The sequence below is a fragment of the Podarcis erhardii genome (genome assembly GCF_964252035.2).
Source record: "Podarcis erhardii genome assembly, chromosome: 6".
NCBI lineage: Eukaryota > Metazoa > Chordata > Lepidosauria > Squamata > Lacertidae > Podarcis > Podarcis erhardii.
The window spans coordinates 339,200-362,282 of record NC_138510.1 but is presented as its reverse complement, the minus strand read 5'-3'; the positions used below and the strand labels follow the sequence as shown (position 1 = coordinate 362,282).

General features: G+C 57.2%; 1 protein-coding gene across 6 annotated transcripts in view; it reads right to left on the bottom strand.

Moving 5' to 3' along the window:
• CDH22 (cadherin 22) overlaps positions 1 to 23,083 on the bottom strand; it is an 89,312-nt gene that overhangs the window by 23,690 nt on the left and 42,539 nt on the right. For all 6 annotated transcript variants that reach the window (XM_081867653.1, XM_081867650.1, XM_081867652.1 and 3 more), the window contains 4 exons: positions 15,786 to 15,905; positions 6,591 to 6,758; positions 4,813 to 5,000; positions 3,673 to 3,926 (listed from right to left, as the gene is read on the bottom strand). In XM_081867653.1, the coding sequence (XP_081723779.1) occupies positions 3,673 to 3,926; positions 4,813 to 5,000; positions 6,591 to 6,758; positions 15,786 to 15,905 (730 nt within the window). The remainder of the gene's footprint in view (positions 1 to 3,672; positions 3,927 to 4,812; positions 5,001 to 6,590; positions 6,759 to 15,785; positions 15,906 to 23,083) is intronic.

Sequence of the window (23,083 nt, the reverse complement as noted above, 5' to 3'; positions counted from 1 at the left end):
CTCCTAGCCAGGATGGCACTGCTCTGCCTCCACAGTTGGAGCCAGCCAGGTTTCTGAATGCCAGTCGCTGGAATCTGCAGGAGGGGAGAGTTGCTCAGGAGCTGTTTTGCAGAGTTCCTACAATGGGCATCTGTTTGGCTACTGGGATAAGAGGATGCTGGACTAGAGGTGTCACGGGCAGCCTGGTCCGGCTTCCGTGCCAGGGATGCGAGGCGACTGGCCCAGCAAAGAGCAGAAGGGAGATGCCAAGGAAGCCAGACTGCCAGGCCTTGGAGGCTTCTGCACCTCCGTCCGGATCCGTGCTGTGGGCGCGTTCCCAGAAAAAGCAGCACCCCCGCCTGCCAGGTGTTCCTGAAGCAGCCCCCAGCCCCCAGCCGCACCCTGCACAGCCCCTCCGACCCCCTGCCAGGCCGGCCGGGCATCTGCCTGCGCCACTGTGCTGCCTCCTTTTTCCTCCACAATAAAGTTAATGACTCGGATGGAGGAGCGCCGAGCGAGGGGCCCTCGTCAAATCCGCAGAGGATGACACAAGCCGGGAGGAACTGTAAATATTGCAGAGGACAGGAGGATACAGGTTCCAAACGACCTTGACAGAGAGAAAGGCCAGGCGGGGAGGGAAGGGACAACTGCAGAGTGTTACTCCCCCTGGGAGAGAGGAAAGCCCCATAAGTGCCCCCCCCCCCCGGGAAAGAAGAGCCTTGCGAGAGCCCCGTAGCGCTGGAGGGGTTTCCCCTGCAATGCAGGGAGCAATGCAGGGAATCAGGGTCCCTCCCAACCACGATTCCCACCAAAGGAAGCCGAGGGCCTCCTGCCAGGTACCTTCCGCCAGATGCTTCCTGGCGCTTCCTCTCTGTTCCTGGGCTGTGCCTTCTGCCCCGGCCAGGATGGATCCCCGACGGGGGCAAAAGGGGAAGCTGCTGCCCTGCACATGCACCATGTGTGACCAGCACCTGCTGCTTTCTGGAGCTGCCCCCTGGATTCTGCAACGGAGGCGATGACATGACCACCCTCCTGGATGGGCCAGGCCTGACCTCCCAGCAACAGCCCCAGAGGGCAGTCTCTGCCTGGCTGCCCTCTGCCACCTGCAAGCCAAGCTCTGCTAGGAGTTTGTGGCTTCTCCCGCTGCCTTGTCTCCCTCTTCTTGGCCCTCCTTTTGCCCCCATGGCTGCCCCCTCCCTCTGCCCCCCACAAGCAGCCGAGGAGGGCAGCCCCACCTCCAGGGTGGCGGGGGAGCAAACGCCAGGCGGCATCCGGCACGGCTGCTGGGAGATGCTGCGCCAGCGGTGCCAGGCCAGAGGCGGCAGGTCACGGCCCCCTCGCCTCTCCGCTCGCCCTCCTAATTGCCTGGCTGGCAAGATTATTTTCAATCAGGTCTGGTTTGTCTCTGGGGGATTTACCGTCTTTTATCCGGCTATGAAACTAGCCAAATTGCTTTGCTGCTGCCTGCAATGGCGTGCTTGCGTGGGGGCTGCTGCCCGGGGCGTCTCAGACGCTGCTGCCGGCCAAAGGTGGGGAGGAAAGGGTGGGCCTGTCGAGAGGGGACCTTGGCCTCAGCTTGATCCTGCCTTGGAGGGAAGAGGGCACAGGAGCAGACCCTGGCCCAAGCCAAGGCCCCCAGCGGTCGGCCCCAGGAGCTGCTTCCAGGTCACGGTTCAGCCTGAAGGCCTCGCCTCCCCCAGTTCCCACTTCATGCCGGGGCTGAGCATGTGCAGAGTGCATTTCCCTCACTGCTGCCAAACAACGTAGAAAGAAGCCCCCTCACTTCTTTCTCAGTCTTGCCAACCCTCCCAAACTGAGGATTCACAGTCTCACAGAACTGCGGAGGCAGACATGTCACCTGCAGGTCCAAAATACCTACAGATGCTCCAGGGGTGTTTTGACAGAAGCTTTCCCGACGGCCTTATTACGTTTTGCAGGCTGTATGAAAGCGGCGTCAGTGATACACAAAAAGAAAATGATGCCCCTCTCTGCCCCCCCGAGCCCAGCTCTCTCAGCCCTCATGTGTCCCAGTTGCCCCCGCCCCAGCAGTGCCCTCCAACAAGGCCTGCCCTGCCCTGCACCAGCTAAACAAATGTGTGCCCCCATCACCAAAGGCAGATCTGCCCCCCACCCCATGCCTAGCTGGTTCTTGCGGGGGGGGCGCTTTGAGGCAGCCGGAGCAAGAAGTCCCTGCTTGGGATGCTGCTGGTGTCGCCCGCTTCCCTCTCCTCCTCCTCCTCCTCCCCCCAACGGCATCGCCTGATGTTTGGCTGGGCAGAGCAGAGAGCGGTTTCTCCTCCCCCTCTCCTGCGCTTTGGCAGTTTCCTTGGCACTCGCCTGCCTCAGCCCTACCTTGCCACCCCCAAAGGCAGCGGCGGCGGCAGCCGAGCGAGGGGCTCATCCTGGCATCCTGGCATGTGCATTGCTGCTGCGGCTGCTGCAGCTGCTGCTGGGCTCTGGGAAGCTTTTCAAGCGCGGTGTGAAAAGCTCTTTGTGGTGTTTGTTTTCCCTGCCTGCCGCCTTTGTGCCGGAGCAGGTTGACGCTCTCGGGCGTCGCGGGAGTCTGCAAACCGCCTGTGCCCAACACATGTCTGCGGCGCCAGCGAGTGCCAAGGAGCAACAGCGTCTCTACAGAGTGCCAGCCTGCAGCTCTGCATCGGGAGGAGGGCCCTGCCCTGGGCAGAGAAAGAGCAGAGGCCTGTCTCTCCTCCCAGCGAATCACAGCTGAAGCATCCCTGGCAGGTGGCCATCCGACCTCCGAGGAAGGGGAGTCCACCATCTTCCCAGAGAAGAGAGGAAAGGCTTCTCTCCAGTAGCCCCCGTCTGTCAGGCCAGCTGGGGAAGGGCAGCGCCAACGTTGCACAGAGGTGATGGGGGGGTCCACCTGGCACAGGCCCTGCTGATCTGCCCTCTTTGCTCACCTGTGGCGCATCAGAGCCCCCCTGGACTCCATTGAGCCAATCCTGGTTGAGCCCCAGAACCAGAGCAGAGCAGCTGGGCCTGCCCGCCCCCCAGAACCCCTGCACCTCGTCTCCCTTCATGCCCCTGGCATTCCACTGGCACCCAGAGCCCACCCATTCTGAGTGACAGCCAGCTGACTTTGCATGCCCCACTTCTGCTGGACCCCTCTGCCCCAGACCCCTTTGCCTCTCCTGAGACACAGACAGAGGTGCCACTCAAAGCAGAAACTCAACAACTGGGATATATAATCTAGCACCAATTGCACAACCAGGAGATTTTCAGGAATGTGCATGAAAAGGCAAGGAAGTGGTTCAAGATGCGCATGAATGTGATATGTGCAAAAGGGAAAAGATCCACAAACTACACAGAAGCCCTTCCACTCCCACCCCCTAAGTTGGGCAAAGACCTCGCCTTTCAGTTCATCTCACAAACCTCAAAACTTATTTCTTGCCAAAGGACTTTGCAGAAACCTCTCCTCAAAAGCCGAGTTTTGTGCGACATGAAGCCCATGGCAGCCTTGCAGATTTCGGATTCCTCCTTCTCTGCCTCCTCCAAGTTTAGGTGCCCAGAACCTTCTTGCCTTTTCCCCCTTCTTGTCCCCTTGGGGTCTCCCACCTCAGCTGCCCGTGCACCCCACTTGCCTTTGCAACCACCCCCTTTCCTGCCCCACTTCCTCCTTCTCCCAGCACCACGCGCCCATTTGCCAGACGGAGGAGAGGAAGCCCTCCTTACCGGACGGGTCTGTTTGCCACGTCGGGGTCCAGGGCGGTGACCATGCCCACCAAGGAGCCCACCACTGCATCCTCCTGCACCTCCATCAGGCCGTCGGGGGGCTGGAACTCGGGGGGCTCGTCCACATCCAGCACGGAGACGCGCACGATGGTCTGGTCCCGGAAGGTGCCCAGGTCCACAAAGCGGGGGTCCGCAAACTTGTTCAGGGCCTCGACCACCACTGTCTGCACACTCTGGGCCTCAAAGTCCAGAGGCTGCAGAGAAAAGAGGGTTTTTTGTGGGGTAAGCAGTGGGCTGACACCATCCAGGCTCCTCCCAAGCCCTGTCCCACCCCTTGGCCACCCCAGGTTGAGAGCCAGGTGAGAGCCAGGGGCACCTCCCTCTTGCAAAAGGCTGGAGGAAGGAACTGATCCCTTTAAGGGTGGCAGCACCCAGCCGGGTCCTCTGGGGCCAGTTCTGCAAAGAGGCACCGATAAGCAGCTCTACATTTTAGGGGGCAGAGCTCTATGGGGAGCAGCTGCCTTGCATGCAGAGGGACCCAGGTGCACCCGCCTGGCAGCATCGCCTGGCAAGGCTGGGAGGGGCAACCCCAGAGAGCGGCTGCCAGTCAGGGCAGACAAGCCAGAGCAGGGCCCATGGGCTGGCTCTGCAGCAGGCAGCTCTCAGTCTCCTGCCTTCCTCCATGGGGGAGGAGGGGGCCCCAGTCTGACGCAACGCGAGACGCTCAGAGGGCGGAGGCAGGCAGAATCCCAGAGACGGGCTGGCATGCTCCGAATTCTGGAAAAGCTGAAGAGTCCCGAGATCCCCGTTTCCCAGGCGGAGGGAGGCCTGCCAGCCAAGCAGAACTGGGAGGCCTCCAGAACTCACCAGGAATCAACTGGAGAAACTAGAGGCAGCTGGAGGGGGAGAAAGGGGGGAGAAAGGGGGGAGAAGGAAAGGGCAGGGGGAAAGAGCCCCCAAAGGCTGGGCAGGGCTTTGCTGATGGGGGCAGCAGAAGACGGGGGGGGGGGAAATCCATAGAATTGTATAGAATTGTAAATACTGGGGCAGCTCCCCTGAGGCCCTGCTGTAGCCAGAGACACCCCCCCAGCTTCCGCCAACACCCACAAAGGGGAGAAGGGGAGCCCCCCCCCGGCTCACCTTCTGCACGGAGATGAGAGCTTCCTGTGTGTTGCTGTCGGTGGTCACCCGGAAAGCCCCCAGCCCCTCCTCGTCCTTGACCTGGTAGGTCATGTCGGTGTTCTCGCCCACGTCGGAGTCCTCGGCCTTCACCCTCCCGATCAGAGTCCCCACGGGGGCCGTCTCCACCACACTGAACTGGTACATCTCTGGGGGGGGGGAGGAAGAGGCCGGGTGAGGAAGGTTCCTGCTTAAGAGCCACCCCATCGCTGCCTCCAAGCCCTGGCACACTCACATCCCCCCCAAAAAGGAACCCATCTTCAAAGCACGGATGGAACAAGGAGTTTGAGTGGGTGGCACAACCTCAACCACAGATCACTGGATGGGACAACACCTCCAATCAACGTGGAACATTTCCATAGCTTTAAAACTGGGACGGATTCTGCAAAAATTGATCTTCCAGGTCTATTGCACAACGTCTCTCTACGGACGGTCTAATTCGGATGGACTCTGGCCCTGTCACAATGCTGGCAGGTCCAGTGGGATTCCCTTTGGGTCTGCATCACTTTTGTATTGGAGCAATCCTGGATATTTGCAGATATTTGTGCATCTCCAAATCCTATCCCCATGACCTGGGGATTAACAGCAGGGTGAGAAAAGTGGACTTTAGGAGCCCTTTGGGTCACAAAGCGACTGGAAGGATTAATACTCGCCGTCTGCCGGGCAACGGTCTGGGGACCTGAATGTCCCGACTACATCTGCACCCACTTTTTCTTTTTTGTAAACTCCACTTTCACCTGGACATCATTTCGGACATTTGGATATTGTATGTTCATCTTGGGTGGATGCATTGATGCTTCTTGCATTTCCAATGTGCTCAGAGTTGATAGCATGGTGTTTCATTCCACCACCCCGTATGCAGTGGTGCCTCGCAAGATGAAATTAATCCGTTCCGCGAGTCTCTTCGTCTTGCAGTTTTTTTGTCTTGCGAAGCACGGCTATTAGCGGATTAGCGGATTAGCGCTATTAGCGGTTTAGCGGCTTAGAAAAAGGGGGGGGGGAGGAAAAAACTTGCAAGAACTCGCAAGATGTTTCGTCTTGCGAAGCAAGCCCATAGGGAAATTCGTCTTGCGAAGCACCTCAAAAGACGGAAAACTCTTTCGTCTAGCGAGTTTTCCGTCTTGCGAGGCATTCGTCTTGCAGGGCACCACTGTATTCTCTCGTTGTTTTTTTCTTTACCTTAATAAACTTCCATTTTAGGAAAAAAACAATAATAAAGAGCAGTGATGTGGATTTTCTAGGAAAAAAGTTTTCTGTAAAAATAATAATGTTCTAATGTCCGGCAGAGAGGTCCCATTGCATTCACTTCGTGATTTATAACGCTAAAAACTGCCGAACTGCCCAGCTCGCCTAATCCTGGATTTGCATTTGGCATCAAGTCCTTTGGTTCCGAGATTTCGGGAAAGGGAATCTCTCATGGGGGGGGGGGGGAGTCCTGTGTAAATCTGCCTATCCCACACCAGAGTTTTCGGGGGCACACATACCCTTAACCGCTTGCACGGAGCCTGCACCCTAAAAGCAGGGGCACCCCAGCCTGGCACCGGGAGAGTGTGCATGGCACAGGCAACATGGCCCCAGTGCCCAGCTGGCAGGGCCCATCCCGCTGCCTGGTCCAGCAACTCACTGCCAAGGCAGCCCAAGTGGGGCAAGCAGCTCTTCCCGGACAGCTGCGCCCCGCAAAGGAACTGCCAGTTGCTGCCACCCTCCCCCCCCCCGTCCGCCCCGCAACCCAAGCTCACTCTGGGGGAAGCGTGGGGGGTTGTCGTTGACATCCGTGATGACGATGGTGACGGTGGTGGACCCCGAGAGGCCTCCCAGCTGCCCGGCCATGTCCGTCGCCCGGACCACCACCTCATAGCGGTCTTGCGTCTCCCGGTCCAGGTTGGCCACCGCCGTCCGGATGACACCTGCAGGAAGCCCCGACACATCAGTGGGGGGCCAGGTGGGCACCCAGGAGCCTCAAGAGGCCACGCCCAACCCCAACACCCCTGCCTTCCCTCAGCCCCCCCCCCCGCAAACTGTGCCAAGGAGGAGACCCACAAACCACTCCCTTGGCAGGGGGCGAATCCCAAGGTGGATGTGAGCACAAGCCCAGCGCTCCGCCCCCCCCCCCCAGTCTCCAACAACTGGTATTTGGAAGCATATTGGGAAATGGAGGAGGCCTGGACCCTCAGCTAAAGAAAGAGCCCCCAACCAGCTGGCTGCCCCACAGCAAGGAAGAGGTGGCGCCCAAGGATCGTGGGGCATAAGGGGGCAGGATATGCCCCCGGGAGATCTTTGGGGGCAGGGAATGTCCCCTGTGGGGCAGCCGCCACCTTGGAGGGCCCCCCCAGGCAGGCCCTAATCCTGGCCCCCTCAGGCCTTTTTCCACACACACCCCATGACAGCATCGCTAGCATCAAAATGACAGCCTGTATTTTGCCATCTTTTGGTGCCAATTTTCCCTTTTCATGGGGAAATCCAACAAGTTGGAAAACACACGTGTCACATGTTGCCAGTGAAGCATTTGCGGGATCTCAAAGACTGGCTTGCCATATTAAGCTCCCGTCTGGAAGTCCCCTTAATTGGGAAGCAGCAGTGCGGGCGAGGGGGGGCACAGCTGCAGGGGGAATCCCTCCCCCCCAGCATCTCTTGGCTGCAGCTGCTGCTGCAGGGGGGCAGGATGAGGCTGTGCCTGGCGCTGGGCGAGATCCAAGATCTTTGCTGCCTGTTTGTCTCACCAGCTCAGAGAAGCACCAGCTGCTTGTTAACTCGTCAGATCAAAATAAAGATCTTTCTGATGAACTCTGCTGAAGCCGCTATAAATAGCTGTCCGCTGCCCTGCAGGAGCTGGGAGAGTTTGGGGGAAAGCAGGGAACGGGCAGGGAGGGGCAGAGATGCCACCTTCCCCACCACCACCACCCATGGCAAGGAGCTGGCTGAGCACCCAGGGGAGCCAGGCTGGCAACCGGCCAGCTGCAGGAAAGGCAGCTGTTGGGGAGGGGGCAGCGGGGGCCAGTTTTAGCTCAGCTGCTCAAAGGCAGCCAGACCAGGATGGCATCCCCATCGCCCACCAGGCACCAGGCTCCTCCACCAACCATTTGGCAGCCCGGGTCCCGACTACTGCGCCCGCCCAGCCCTTTTACTTCTCTTCGTGCAATTGCCCGCACCTCCACACTTGCGGGGGGTGGACCAGATGACTCTGGGGTGCCTTCCAAATCTACAATTCTGTGATTCTGTGCAATGCAGGGAGACAAAGGGCAGGATGAAAAATGGCCTCCTCATAACACAGCACCAAAGAGGACTCCGCTGGCCCCCAGCAGCCTCCCCCAGTTTCAAGAGCCACCAGTTTCCCGACTGCCACTGGGGGAGCCAGGCTGTGGGTCCTGGGGGCGGGATTGGAGGTAGATGGTCTCAGAGTGGGGAGATGTGATTTTGCCAGCATAGCAGGGGGGGTGGACTCGATGAGCCTCCTGACCCTCCCATGGGTCTTACCCTCCCATGATTCTAGCATGGGGCAGATCCAGCCCCCCGACCAAGGCGGTGGGTCCCACGAGGTCACTCTGCTGTCAGGGAAACGTCCTTCCTGGTGGCCTCTCTCCAGAGCCCTTGCATTTGGGGCAGGGAGCCTGCTGGTTGCTCAGTGCTTCCCCGGGGCTGGTTTGGGGGCGCAGCCAAGTGGGGGCCGGAGTGCTGGAGAGGCCAGGCCTGCACGCCCCCCCCCGCCCCGCTGCCGCCTCTCAGCTCTTCCCAGGAGACGCTTGGCAGCCCCGAAGGCTCTGCTCATTATCCCGCCGCTGATGGGCTGATTGTCGGGAGGCATCACTGCTGGCTGGACCCAAAGCCGCTCCTGGCCTCTCTCCCTGGCTGACAGCTGTCAGCCGCCGTGCCCTGCAATTACCTCCGCCTCACCCCAAAAGCTCTGGCTGCCCTCCCTGCCACCAGAAAGAGGGAGAGAGGGGGGGCACGCTGCTTGCTCGATGCAAAACGTTGCAGAGTCCAGCAAAACGCTCTCTCTCCCCCTCGCTGCCCATCCTGCTGGGGCTGAGCTTGCAAAGAGAAGCAGAGGGGGCTCAGCGTCCCCTTTCCAGAGAGAGGGGATGGCCAGAGCAGCTGCCTTGCATGCAGAAGGGCTCAGGTTCAATCTCCGGCAGCCGCTGCTGCCAGCCAGTGCAGACAACACTGCGCTAGACAGACCAAGGCTTTGGCTCCGTGTGAAGCAGCTCCTTGCATTCCTCTCTAAGCCTTCCCACATGCAGGGAGTCCCAGGCCTCCTTCTTCATCCCTGGCCCAGGTGAAGGCACAGCAGCTGTGTGCCTCTGAGCATGGGAAGAGCGCTCCTGCAGCAAAGGGCGGCCAGATGGCACCTCCCAAACCAGCAGGCAGGGCCTCCTGCACTTGCCTGCCTCCCTGGAGATCTGGGGGGGGGGGGACACTGCCATCCTGGGACGGGGGGAGCGAGAAAGAGCTGGGGAAAGGGCCAGCCCACGGCCGAGGAAGCAGGATCCTCCTGGTCAGAGCTGGCATCTGGGGTGGCAGAGCCCTTGGGAGACAGGATATCCAAAGAAGCGGAAAGTTGGAAGACATCTGGACATCTTCAAGCAAGTCCTTCTTCACGCAAGGCAGAGTTAAACGATGGAACTCCCTGCCTCAGGAGGCAGGGATGGCTGCCAACCGGGATGGTGTACTTTGCTACCTCCACTGCATCCTGACTGTGGCGTCCAGCAGAGCTTTCCCGGGTGGCGCATGCAGGGCGCTTGACAGTCTGGCCAAAGGAGGCAGTTCGACGTGACTTGTTTGCAAAACATCTAGAGGAGAAAGCCACTTGCACCCGCCAGGATCCTGGCTCCGCTGTTACAGCAGATGCATCTCAAGGAAGGTGCAGAGTAGAGTCTACGGTAAGGCTCAAGGATGTGGAGAAGGAGCTTGGTCTGCCCAGGGAGACCCCTTGCGCTGTAGACCCTGATAAGAACCAGCCGGGAGGGGACCCCGGTCCTGGTCTTACTGCACTGGCTACCCATTAGTTTCTGGGCCCAATTCATCAGAGTGCTGCTCTTGACCTATAAAGCCTAAAAGGGCTCAAGATATGTGCAAACATGGACCCTGAGATCATCATCTGAGGCCCTTCTTCACGTGTCTCCTCCATGAAAGCTCTGGAAAGTGGCAACATAAGAACTTTTGTGGTGTTTCCCACGGCCTTGGACCCTCATACCTACGGGACCGCCTCTCCTGGTATGCCCCACGGAGGACCTCAAGGTTCATAAATAGCAACACCCTAGTGGTCCTGGGCCCTAAGGAAGTTAGATTGGCTTCAACCAGAGCCAGGGCCTTTTCAACACTGGCTCCGCCTGGTGGAATGCTCTGCCTCATGAGACCAGGGCCCTGCAGGATCTGATTTCTTTCCGCAGGGCCTGTAAGACAGAGTTGTTCTGCCTGGCCTTTGGCTTGGAATCAACTTGATCCCCTTCCCCTCTCTCTTTCTTTTCTCCTTCTGAGATGGAACTCCTATTTGGGGACTTCCCTGGCTTTTTTCTGGCCCATGTAGGACCAGTCTGGATAGCTGGCCTTGGTGAAGATTTGACATTTTTATCCCCCCCAAAAGTTTTTGATTTGAGTTCCTACTGAAATGAGGCTGCATCTTAATGTTGTATTTTAAGCTTGTTTTTAAGTTGTATTTTAATCAATTGTTTTTATACCGGTGTTAGCCGCCCTGAGCCTGCTCTTGGCTGGGGAGGGCAGGGTATAAATAAAATTGAAGAAGAAGAAGAAGAAGAAGAAGAAGAAGAAGAAGAAGAAGAAGAAGAAGAAGGCTGGCCTGATGCTTTCTCTCCATCGCTTTAGGCACCAGGCAGAAACATTCCTCACCTCCCAGGCCTTTGGCTTATTCAACAATCTATGGCCTTTACAACCAGGGGGTGGGGGTGGGGCATTGCCTTCTGTTTGTTACTATGGTGTGTACTTTTGTGTTTTTGTATTGTAAACCTCCCTGTGATCTTTGGATGATGGGCGGAATAGAAATTCAAATTCTAATTCTAATAATGATGATAATAAATGGAATGGCTTTGCTTTTCCTCCACTGGTGGAGGCAGAAATACCAGTTGCCAGAAACCACCGGAGGGGAGGGCGTCTTGCCCTTGGATCCTGTGGACTCGATGGGTCGCTGGCCTGATCCTGCACCTCTCCTGGTCCTCTCCTGTTCAGAAGGGGGTGGCGCCTGGTTCCTGCAAGTTGCTGCAGCTCCAGAGCCAGGCGGCGTCTCATTGGAATGGAAACGGCTCCGTTAATTAAAGGGTCTGAAGCGTTTTATAATGAAAATGATTCTTGTCAGCAGCGCTGTGATGAGAGGGATGTCGTGGGGGTGGGGGGCTCAGCGGAGACAGAAGCTCATCATCCTCCCAGCAGGAAGGGAGCCCAGGGCCCTCCAGCGAGTCCTCAGCACCGGGCAGAATGAGGGGGGCGCTGGGATGCTGGCAGGGACCCTGCTCTGCCACCGGCTCATCAGCTTCAGCCCTGGGGGAAACCCTTCCACCAGTCAGACTCCATCCCATAATTATGCATGCAATTCAAGGAAGAGCTGGACCCGCCTCCCATGACATCCCCATGGAAGGAGAAGGAGGCCAGGGGCCAGATCCATCCCAGAATATGCCAACCTTATGCCTCTCTGTTGGTGCCGTCTAAGGGAGAACTCAAACAAACGCCAGCTTCTCCCCTCGTTGGGCATCTCTGCCCGCATTGCAGGGGTTGGACTAGATGACCCTGGGGGTGCCCTCTACAATTCTATGGTACACTCTGGGCACACTTCTGGGCCAAGAAGACTCAGAGGAAACCCAGGGAGTTGGGGGGGCGCAGCTGTGTCTGCTGGCTTTCATTATCTCCACAGCCCCCCCCCTCCACACCCGATTGCCTCTCTTTTAAATAACTTCTCCCCTCGCACGAGTGATTCCACTTCCCCGCCTTTGGCTCCGTGCCCATCTCTCTCACACAAGGGTTGTGGAAATCGGGGGGGGGGGGCGGGGAGAGGGAGGGAGGGAGGGACAACTGCAAACTGCTGGGCTGCTTCTTCTTTCAACCTGCCTTGCCAGGAGCCTCACAGGGGCGGAATTTGCCCCCAAACCTGGGACAGAAAACAGAAACTCCTGCTTCATGCAGTGCATTGTGAACCTGTCGAACTCCCTGCCACAGGAAGCAGAGATGGCCACCAACCTGGATGAAACCTATGAAAGAGGATCAGGTAAATTCAGTGGCTCCCCCAGTCAGACGCAGCAACGCTTCTGAATCCCCGTGGCCTGAATGCCACCCGTGGCCAGTCAAGGCAGCCAGCACTGAGTCCAAGCGGCCCCATCCTGGCTCAGCTCATTCCTGCATTGCAGGGGGTTGGACTAGATGACTCTTGGGGGTCCCGTCCAGCTCTCTGTTCTAGGATTCTGTGCTCCTCAAAGCCTCACCCAGTGGCCCCTGGCAGGGGAACCCGAGTGCCCTGTCTGCCAATTCCTGCAGGAGCAGCGGCCCCACCTGTCGGCCTCTCCAGAGCCAGATTCTTGGCCCAGGGGTCCCCTCTCCCCCCTCCGCCCCCTAACAGATGGGGCCTGGGGACTCCGCCTAAGACGCCACAAAACGAAGCCAAATCCCAAATCCCTCTGGTCCTTAAGGATTAATTTCCACTTTATATCCGTAAATGCATCCTAATTTCCCAAGGAGGCGGCAGGCAGGCGGGCGACTCGCCCCAGGTTCAAAGGCTCTGCCCACCTGGGAGCTCTTCTGGGCAAGAGCCCCTGGGGCGGAAGGCGCTGGCAGTGCCCTTGGCCAGACTCGGGACGCCTCCTCCTACAGAAGCGGAGAAGCCCAGCCACTTCAGCCTTGCCCTGACAGCAGCAGAAAGGAGGAGACGCAGAAGCAGCACTGGGAGGGGGGAGGCCCAGTGCCAAGACCTGGCAAGGCAGGGCTTGCTGGGCAGAGCCAACAAAGCTGAATGCTGGGAGATTCAGGGTAGACCAAAGGAAGGATGGAGCGGAGTTAACCTATGGAACTCCCTGCCACAGGAGGCCGTGAGGGACACCAGCAATGATGGCTTTGAAAGATACCGTATTTTTCGCTCTATAAGACGCACCTTTCCCTCCTAAAAAGAAATGGGAAATGTGTGTACGTCTTATGGAGCGAATGCAGGCTCCGCAGCTATCCTATCCCAGAAGCCAGAACAGCAAGAGGGATCACTGCGCAGCGCTCCCTCTTGCTGTTCTGGCTTCTGGGATTCAGAATTCCCCCCCCCCTTGTTTTCCTCCTCCTCCAAAGACTAGGTGCGTCTTATGGTCTGGTGCGTCTTATAGAGCGAAAAATATGGTAAATTCATGAAGGAGAAAGAAACTATCAAAGGTGGTTCTGCTCTGCCCCCCATGGTTGGAGGCCAAAATGCTTGTGAATGCCAGGAAGGGAGAGGGCTCTGGGGTCAAATCCTGCTTGCAGGTTTCCCGGTGGGCATCTGGTTGGCCGCTGTGAGAACAGAAGGCTGGATGAGACGGTCCCCCTTTGGTCTGATCCAGCAGCCAGGCTCCTCATATTCTCTTATGGAACCCCCAGGTCCAGATGAAGTCTATCTGGATTTCTACGAGAATTGGGTCACAGTGAGAACAGGATGCTGGGCTAGGCGGCCCATTGGCCTGATCCTGCCGGCTTTCCTTTTGGAGAAGGTTGAGCAGGAGGCCCTCAGAGCAGGTCAGAGCGCCTCCTTTCCCTTTCCGCTCATGCAAAGACATGCACGGTCCCGCCAAGCCTTGCGCAGGAGATTCGCACCCGCGTGCGACAGCCCAGCCAGAAGGCTGCTCCCCGCCTGGGTCTCCTCGCGTCATCAAGGCGAGGGGGAAAGCAGGTCAAAGTCAAAAAGGAAAAGCAAATGGCTCTCCATTATCGTATATTACGAAAAATGAAGGTGCCAGATTTTATGGCTCCTTTTACAGCATTAATGATCACGATGGCTCTGCAAGTTAAGCTGCTGATCTGGGCAATTAAACCTGATGCTCCGAGCACAGGAAGGAATTGCCAGGCGGAGCAGCTGGCCAGGTGCATGACGGGACCCGGCCAGAGTCGGGGGGGGGGGGCCTTCCGTGGCCTCTGCCCTCAGCAGGACAAATGTCTCCCCAACGGCTCTGTCAGCTCCCATGCCACCCAAGCCAGCACATGTTGGCAGCCTGCTCCTGGACCACCGAGAACTGCTGCCACCCTGGCTTGGAGGATGCCACGCTCAATGGATGCCACGCTCAATGGAGGGGGAAGCGGGTACAGAAGCTGCCTGACTTCTGAAGGGCTTTTGGGGGATGCCAGGATGCCAGCAGGCCCAGAAAGCCAAGGGAGAAGAACCCTCCTCTGGGCCAGCCCAAGTTAGGAGCAGCAGAGACCCCTCAGGTGAGGGAGGGGAGGAAGGAGCAGGTCTCCATCTCACGCAGGTAATTCCTGCAGCCCCTGCCCCCGCCCTCCACAGCGCCACCTGCAGGCAGGCAGAGAGGGAGACATCTCCTGCCCAGAAACAGACCAAGCTTGCCACGTTGGAAAGAAGACTTCTGAGGCTGGAGAAAAATCGTGGCTCCCGTTTCCAAGCAGAGAACCAGTCTCCTCCGAGGATCCCTGGGGACCTTTGGGGGCACCGTAGCTGCTTTGGCAAGAGGGGGCTTTGCGGGGTGTGGGCAGTGGCAGCTGCTTGCCCAGGAATAGCCGGAGTGGGCAGGCCTGTGAATCTGACGCATCGCCGCGCATTGAAACTCCCCACTCAACTTGAGGACGGAAAGAAGCAAAGGGGGATGGATGGAGAGACATTCGAGCCCCACGGAAGCCTGGCTGGCCGTTTCTGGGTTTCAAGGATGTTGGTCCCTTGCCAGCCCCTGCGGGGATCCTGAGCTGGGTTCCGGGACTGCCAGCCCAGGGCCTCTTGGCTGCTCCTCACCGTGGGTACTGCCAGCAGCACCCAGAGGGGTCCCTGTCCTCACAGCGACTACTGTGGGGTCCAGCGGCCCCTTTTCTGAGCCTCCCCCTCCCCCCAGGCCCAGGGAAGTGAGCGAGTGAGCCCCCCCCCCCCGTCCTAACAGGCCGTCACGGAATCATCTGCTGGGGATTTATCGCGGGTCCTTTTACAGCAGGCCTTTATTAGAAGTTATTAAAGGATGGAGCGGATTCCACCGCTCACCCATCAAATATTAATAGAGCATTTATAAAGCAATCCTTAATTTAAAGTGTTGCCTTTAATCAAAGGCCCGGCGCTAACAAAGCCGCTGCTGGAGAGCCTGGCAGGGGGGAGCCTTTGTGCCCCTTCAGAGTGCCAGGGCCCCCCCCTGCACCCGGGAAGGGTCAGCACCCCTCCTCCAAGGTGGGCCCAGCCTGACATTTCCAGACTCCCCGCTGAGTCAGATGCCCACGGACGGTCTCCTAATGCCAGCCCCTCCCTCTCTCCCAGGGAGATCACCTGGCAACCAGGCAGGTGGGCACAGAGGAGGAGGGGGTGGAAAACCCTCACGCAGCAACTCTCTCCACCTGTGCTTTCCAGGAGCTGGGATTCAGAAGCATAAGGGGGGCCATCGACAGTCCTCTTGGCCGTGAATTGGTCCTAAATTGGGGGGGGCATCATTGCCTCCTGTTGCGGGCAGTTCCACCGTTTAACTATGCGAGGGAGAGCTGCTGCAGCAGAACCCCAAAGATGCCTCTGCCAGGCTGGCGTTCTTGGGTGATCTTCCTTGCAGCCCCCCCCCAAATGAAGCAGGACAGACCCGAGGTTACACCCCCCCCAGGTTAAATTGCCCCTTCCACAAGCCCAGCACCCAATTTCCTAGGCTACCTGGCTGCCCCCCTGATTCTCAAAGAGATAGCTTCTGCTCCAGGAGAACCAGGGGGTGGTAGTTGGGGGTCAAAGCCTGTGCCCAGCCAGCTCCCCCTCCCACCCCCCAGTGCCCCCAGCACCTCTGCCTGGCACTCACCCGTCCTGCTGTCGACCGTGAAGTGTTGCTCGCCCTCCAGGACGCTGTAGACCACCCGGGCGCTGCTTCCGTAGGTGGGGTCGTCGGCATCGGACGCCATCACCTGCATCACCGATGTCCCTTGGGGGGGAGGACAGAAAGAGCCCCATGTGAGCAGCAGCCCTGACCCCCGACTTCCACAGCCCCAGCCTCACCAAGGCGGGCGCCCAGCCTCCCCCTGTCCTGGGTGGGATAATTTCCTGCAGGCTCAGATCCGTGCAAGGCCACCTGGGAGCGGGCAGGACCCATAAGGTGGGGGTTCTCTCCCCACCCAGCCTGCTCTCCTCCATCCCCAGACAGAGCCCAGGGTCCTCATGCACAACACGTAGAAGGGGGGGGCAGAGAGAGTGCAAATTGGATAAAAGTCCATCAAACGGCTGCAATTAAGTTATTGATTTTCAACGCTGCCTCATTAAACCGGGGGCTTCACTCTGAGTGTCCCTGCAATGGGTCTAATTTGACATCATGTTCAATTTGACCAAAGTGGGACCCCTGGACGTGAGGAGCAGGAGGGGGTGTTGGGGAGGGGGCTGGAAGGCTGCTGATGCCCAGAGACCGACAAGGCAAGTTGGGGGGGGGGGAGGGAGAAGGCAGTGCCCATCCAGGTAAGCAGGGCGGGCAGGTGGGCAGGACCCCCGCCAGGTAGGGAACGCTCAGGTGGGCCCAGCCCTTCAGGGAAGGATCTGCCCCCCCATCTCACCTGTCAGTCAGAAAGCCTCTTGAGGTGGCCAGAAGAGTTTTAAAACGGCAAGATCATAACCGTTTAAAACGGAATAAAAAACGCCACGCAGGAAAACAGACACAGATGGCACCAGCCGTAAAACCAGGCGCCATTAAATGCCAAAGGGCCCCTGCCAACTGTTGCCTAAATGCACAGCTGGGGGGGGATTTGAGGCTGGCAAACTGGAGGGAGCTCCAGAAAGCCCAACAACACTGTGCGAGCGCCAAGCCCGCTTTGGAAGGTAGTGCGGCATAATGGTCGGAGCGCCGCGTTGCTCCTTTGTAGGGTAACAGCAGCACAGTCCTTGACAGTGGGGGCTGGATGTCACAGAGGTCTCTTCCTTCTACCGTGTTGAACCCGGGGCTCCCCATGCCAGATCCCCGCCCCCAGCGCCACCTCTAGGCTGCCTGTCACACCACTCAGAAATCACCACAATGGACCCCACTTGCAAAGCGGGTCAAGGAGGCAGAGAGCAAGGGGCAAAAGATTTGGGGAAACACAGAACATCTCAACTGCCGCCCCAAAGGCACCATGGAGGGGCCGCTCTCACCTCTTTGGGGGGGGGGGGCAATTCCACAACCGGGTGCACAGAAAAGGGGCCGCCTCCCCTTCCCACCCAAGAAGCCCCTCTGGTCAACGGCTTCCGAGGGGCATCTCAATCTAGGGCAGGGGGGGCGAGGAGGAGGTGTCCTTTGGCCACGCGCGGTTCCGCCCTTCACCACATGGGGCAGCCTTGCGTAGAGCCCCCCCCCCTCCCCCAGTGGACCCCTTTGCAGAGGAGAAAGGGCTGTGGGTGCCAGTCGCAAAATGGCTGCCGTGGGGGCGGGGCTTAATACAGAATGGCCGCAAAGAGACAGGGACCCAAAATTGTGCGGGAATGCTGCCCCCCCCCCATCAAAGGGCAGAACGGCACCTCTGCACTTGACCTCCTCCACCACCTGATTTCTTTGGACATTGGGGGGCTCAGGATCCCTCCCCAAAATATTGTGGGGCTAGAGAGCTCGGTCCCCATGAGTTGGTGTACCTGACCTGAGGTCACCTTGGTGCTCTTTTTTAAATAATAATAATAATAATAATAATAATAATTTTATTAACAAAAAGAAATAAATGAAATATAAAGCATAAAGAAATCTTGCTATAGTATTGAACTTGTTGTTCCAAAACATTACAAGAAACACATTTTTTCCATTAACCTGTTAGGCTGGTTTATAACAGGTTAGCTTGATCGTAGTGACTCTCGACCACATTTTCTTTAAATAATATTTTTTTAAAAAAATAATATTTATTAGCTCGACCACATTTTCTCACTCCATTCCCTCCCGTTTTTAGCTATTATAATCTTAGAAGCAGTTTTAAGGTTGAACGCTATTTCTTGATCATTTTCCAGTACATCTTTTAGATAACCAAGCAAAAATCCTTGAGGTTCCAAGGCTATATATGATATCCTATCATATCATATCAGAGATTTTTAGCCTGAACAGATTTTCAGAATATTTCTATCTGAGAAGCATTCCAGAAGAGATGGCTGTAATCTGCTTTATTTAATCCACGTCGCCAACATTTATCCAGTCCTAATTTATATATTAAATTCAATTTGGAAGGCGCTAAATACCATTGATAGAGGAGTTGGAAAGAGTTTGCTGGTCCTTTTGGTGCCAGGGAAAGAAGACTTTCCCGTTCGCCCAGGCCTGGGCATTGCAGGCTGGTTCCTGAGTGATGAAAGGGGGGGCTCTCTCAGCCAGCCCCCCCAACCCACCTTCCTGCTTGCAAACAGTCCGCGGGGGGGGGGGAGGCTGTGCCCATCTTTGCCTCCAGCTTCTGTGGTCTCCCTCCCTCCCGGTCACAGGGGGCACCTGCCCCACCTGTCCTTGGTTTTTGACAGACAGGCTTTAATCTGGGGGGGGGGGTTGTGCTCTGTTGATGGTTCCCCTCCTTCTGCTTGGAAGGGAGACTTGGCTGCTTGACTTTCCGTCTGCGTTGCACCTCCAGATCTCGCAGCACGAAGCAGGAGGCAGCTGCTCTCGCCTTCCTCCCCCAAATCCCAGCCTCTGCCTTTTCGGGGGGGGGGGAATCTCGCAAGACTAGCAAGCAAACAAACCCTCAGCATTGGCAATGAGCTGCAGAAGCCCCCCCCCCCAAGCGAGAGAGATAATTAGGCACGTAAAGTGGATAAAGAGAGGTTCCCCCCCCAACCTTCTCTCCAGCGCACACCAGGAGGGCCCCCAAAGCAATAAAACTTAAAAAGTCAGAGCAAATTGGTCTCCCTCTCTCTCTCTTTGCTAAAAGGTGGCATCAGTTGGGCGGGAAGAAACACAGAAGGGTCCGACTGGGCTGAACCCAACAGGGCACCCCCACGCCCAGGCAAGGCTCCCCCCAACCCCCCATGCAGAAAAGTGAGCAAGAATCCTAGAATTGCAGAGTTGGAGGGGAACCAGGGGGTCATCTAGTCCAACCCCCTGCAAGGTAGGAATGACAGCTGTAGCATCCCTGACAGATGGCTCTTGGACCTCTGCTTGGAAACCTCTGAAGAGGGAGACTCCACCCCCTTCCAATGGTTATAACAATCAGAAGTTTCATAAATGAAATGCATGTCCATAGATGTGCAAGGCAAACACATGGACACAAGTGCTGGAGGCCAGAAGAGGGACACACACACACACACCCCCCCCGTGTGCCCAGAGTCCCCTGGAGGCTGAGCCAGATGTGGCTGGCTCTGGGGAGGAACCCCTGGCTGCGGTGCCATCCTCGGCTTGAACCTGACAGCACCACCACGCCTACCATGTGCCATGTGGCAAATGGAGCTCACCTCTCTGGCTTCTTCTCCCCTTCTCCTTCTTCTTTGTCTTCATCTTCTCTTCATCTTCTTCTTCTCCTTCTTCTCTTTGTCTTCTTCTTCTTTGCCGATCCCTCATAGCCAAGTAAGATTGTCTTCCATGAACACAGTCTTAACAGTGAGTCTGTAAGTGACTGTGGAGGCCAATTCTGGACCCACACATCCTTCCACAGTGGGGACATTGGATTCCGGGCAGGAGCTGATCAGGGTGTGGATTTGCCAAGCGTGCCTTCCTCTTGGCACGTTTCTCCTTTGCGTCCTGAGTTCGAGTGTCTTCAAAGCCCATGACCCCTTTGGCAAAGGCTGTTCTCCAACTGGAGTGCTCGCAGGCCAGTGTCTCCCAGTTGTTGGTGTTTATACTACATTTTTTTCATATTTGCCTTGAGACAGTCTTTGAACTTCTCTGGCACCGCTGCGTCTGCAAGCAGCTGTCCGGCGCAGCTCTTCCAAGTGGTGAATGGCCATTGGTCATCGGACCAGGAGAGTGTCACTCAGACACCTTCAGAATCTGGATGACAAAATCATGGCTAGAGCAGGTCCAGTGGGCTCTCCTCCCTGGGAGGTTCTTCAGCAGAGGTTGGGTCCTCATCTCCCAGGGATGCTCAGTGAGATTCCGGCATGGCAGGGGCTGGACTAGATGGCCCTTGAGGGTCCCTCTACTATTCTGTGATTCTCTGAGGACCTTCTGAGCCGGAGATCCAAAATGCCATGGCTATTCACCGGACAGGATGTGTCCTCTCCCCCCAAGTGGAAGGAGATGTCCCAGTGGGGCCAGGATCGTTCTTGCTTGAAGCCCAACCTCTGAATTCGTGGACCGGGGCCAGATCCCCCTCTGCGGCTGCCCTTGCTGCACACTCAGACCAGCCTGAGCCCCCCCCCTCCTGCTGGGACCCTGCCAGCCACCAGCCCTGCCAGCCTGGGCAACACACAGCAATGCCGGGGGGGGGGGGGCAACTGTTGCTGCTTCCCCCAACGGCGGTTTTTTTATCCCCGGCTTTGCCTGGCTCTGTGCTGCCTGTGGTCTGACTCACATCCCCCAGAGACGGTTTAGCTGGTGCTTGCGAAGGATTTGGTTGACTCGAAGCTTTCTCTCCTCTGTTTGCTGTTCACTAATAGAGAGTTTTTCTCCTGCTTTTATCTAAATCAATCAGGGGGACTTGCAGGAACAAGACAAGGCCCAAGGCAGGCACCCCACCCCCCAAAATCAAAGCCCAGCCAGCATCTCACGCTATGGGGGGAACAGCAACAGGGCTTGGAGACAAAATACCCCCACCCCACTACTCTGGGGCCCCACCTCCCTCCATGCACCCCTTTCCACCAAGGTGCAACTGGGATGGCAGCAGCCTGGGTTGCCCTGACCGATGGTCTTCCCCAGACAGGAGGTGACCCTCTTGCTTCCACTCGATCTCTCGGCAGCTCAATGCAGAGGATCACGGGATCCTCCAGAAGGGCCTGTGAAGAAGAGTTTGGATTTGATATCCCGCTTTATCACTACCCTAGGAAGTCTCAAAGTGGCCAACATTCTCCTTTCCCTTCCTCCCCCACAACAAACACTCTGTGAGGTGAGTGGGGCTGAGAGACTTCAGAGAAGTGTGACTGGCCCAAGGTCACCCAGCAGCTGCAGGTGGAGGAGCGGAGACGCGAACCCGGTTCCCCAGATTACAAGTCCACCGCTCTGAAGCACTACACCACACTGGCTCTTGAGAGACTTGGAGGAGTCACAGTGGCTCCACTATGAACTATGAGGCCAATGTCAGAGGGCAGCACTGGGCAGCTCTCTCCTGGCACCCTGGCAGGCTGCTGCAAAGCTCCATCCTGTCCCCTCTGCCATTAAAAATTGAGATGAAGCCATGAGTAGGAGTCGCAAGCTGATCTGGGCTGAGGAGACAGCAGGGTGCCCATGAGAACCTGCCTGGCCAGGAAGACAGTGGGGTTCAGTGTCTCCCCATCCCTCTTTCCCCTCTGAAGTCAGGCAAGGCAGGATCTCAGGAGCAGGGACTTTCTTGTGGTGGCCCCTGTTGCACTCCTTCAATTCACCTGGGGGCCTTTGCAGCTGAAGAGCGGGGTAAAAATGCTTTGAAGAAGAGGATGCAAGGACCGCGTCATTCAGACTCCCTTTCCAGCATCAGGGGAAACCCTTCAGAGAGGGAAAGACTTTTCTGCTCAGCTTTTCCGAATGTGCTGCTGAAATGTTCTGCTGCAGATCTGGCATTTTTATGGCATTTTGCATGCTGCTCTGCGAGGCATGACAGAAGAGCAGCCAATGAACATTTAAATATATCATCAGATAAAACAACACCCTTCTTGAGATGCAGGAGACAGAACCCTGCAAGAATAGAAGAGGAACTCTGCTGGTTCGGGCCAAGGTCCCACCTAGTCCAGCCTCCTGTGAGAAACCCGCCAGCAGAATCCGTGCACAAGGGCAATTCTCCCCTCCTGCAGTTTCCAGCAACTGGGATTCAGAAGCAGGGCTGCCTCTGGCTGTGGAGACAGAAGCAGAGCTATCCTGGCTGGAGCCCTCAACAGCCCTCTCCTCCTCCATCCACTTGTCAAATCCTCTTTTAAATCCGTCCAGGTTGGGTGCTGTCCCTGCTTCCTGTGGGAGGGAGTTCCACTGTTTAACCACGTAGAAGAATCCAGAGAGTACGGCACAGGTGTGGTGCCCCCTTCTGTTTTGAGTCCCGTCCCCTAATGTCAGGTGCTGGGGGTGGTTGCTCGTGACTAACCAGGCAGGACCTGTCTGTTATAGGTTTTATTGTGCAAACTATTTACAGTGCAGATCTACCAAGTTCATGTCCGTCTCAGTCACTTGCAGAATCCAGGAGTGGCCCCTTCCGCCTTCTCCCCCAACACAAGAACTTCGGCACCCCAAGCCTCCTCCTTCCCTCCTTGCGTTTCACCCCTCTGCGCAAGGTGGGCGTCCCTCCTGGCCAGCCTGGCCAGGTGAGGCGCTGGGGCTCTCAGCAGCATCCTTGAGCCCTTCCCTCGCTTGGCTGGCCCCTTCCCTCTCTTCCCCACTGGAGGTGTGGCTTTTCCCACAGCTGGAAGAGGAACTGCTGTATCCCAACGGCCCCCCTGCCTCCCTCCCCTGACACCTAAGAATGCCCCCTCCCACAATGGCCTGGGAGCTCAGACTCTCTCTCCTGCTCCATGTAATGGCCTGTCCTGCGAAAGTCCTTCAGACACTTCTGACAGGCCTGGCAAGCAGACGACGTCCGCCAGATCTTTCCAATTCATCTGCTTGCTGCTCAGAGAATGGTCAATGAGGCAGGACTTGCTCTGCACCGGCCAGCGAGTTTTGCTCCTTTAGGTGCTGGGAAAAGACTTTCCCCATTTGCCTGCAGCAGACTTTGGCTCCCCCCTCCTGGCTTGCTTGCAGGGACCCCAGGAGTCCTTTAGGAGAAACAGCATTGTGGTGGGGGCTCTCTTCCTGCCTTGGGGTGGGAAGCCACTTTTGGTGGCAAGAGCCCACGGGTGGGTGCCATCTGGACCCTGCAAGTCGCTTATTCATTTGCCTCTGGTTTGTTTGCATGTCTATTCAGATTTTATTCTTCTTTTTGGCCCAAAGGCCCCTGAAAGCAGCTTATAGCAGGACGAAAAGGCAGAATGCAAACAAGGCAACAAGACACACACACAAAGACTTTCATCAAATAGCACAGCTTGGAAGCGCACAAGATTGAGGCAGCCGCAGGTTAACGGAGACCA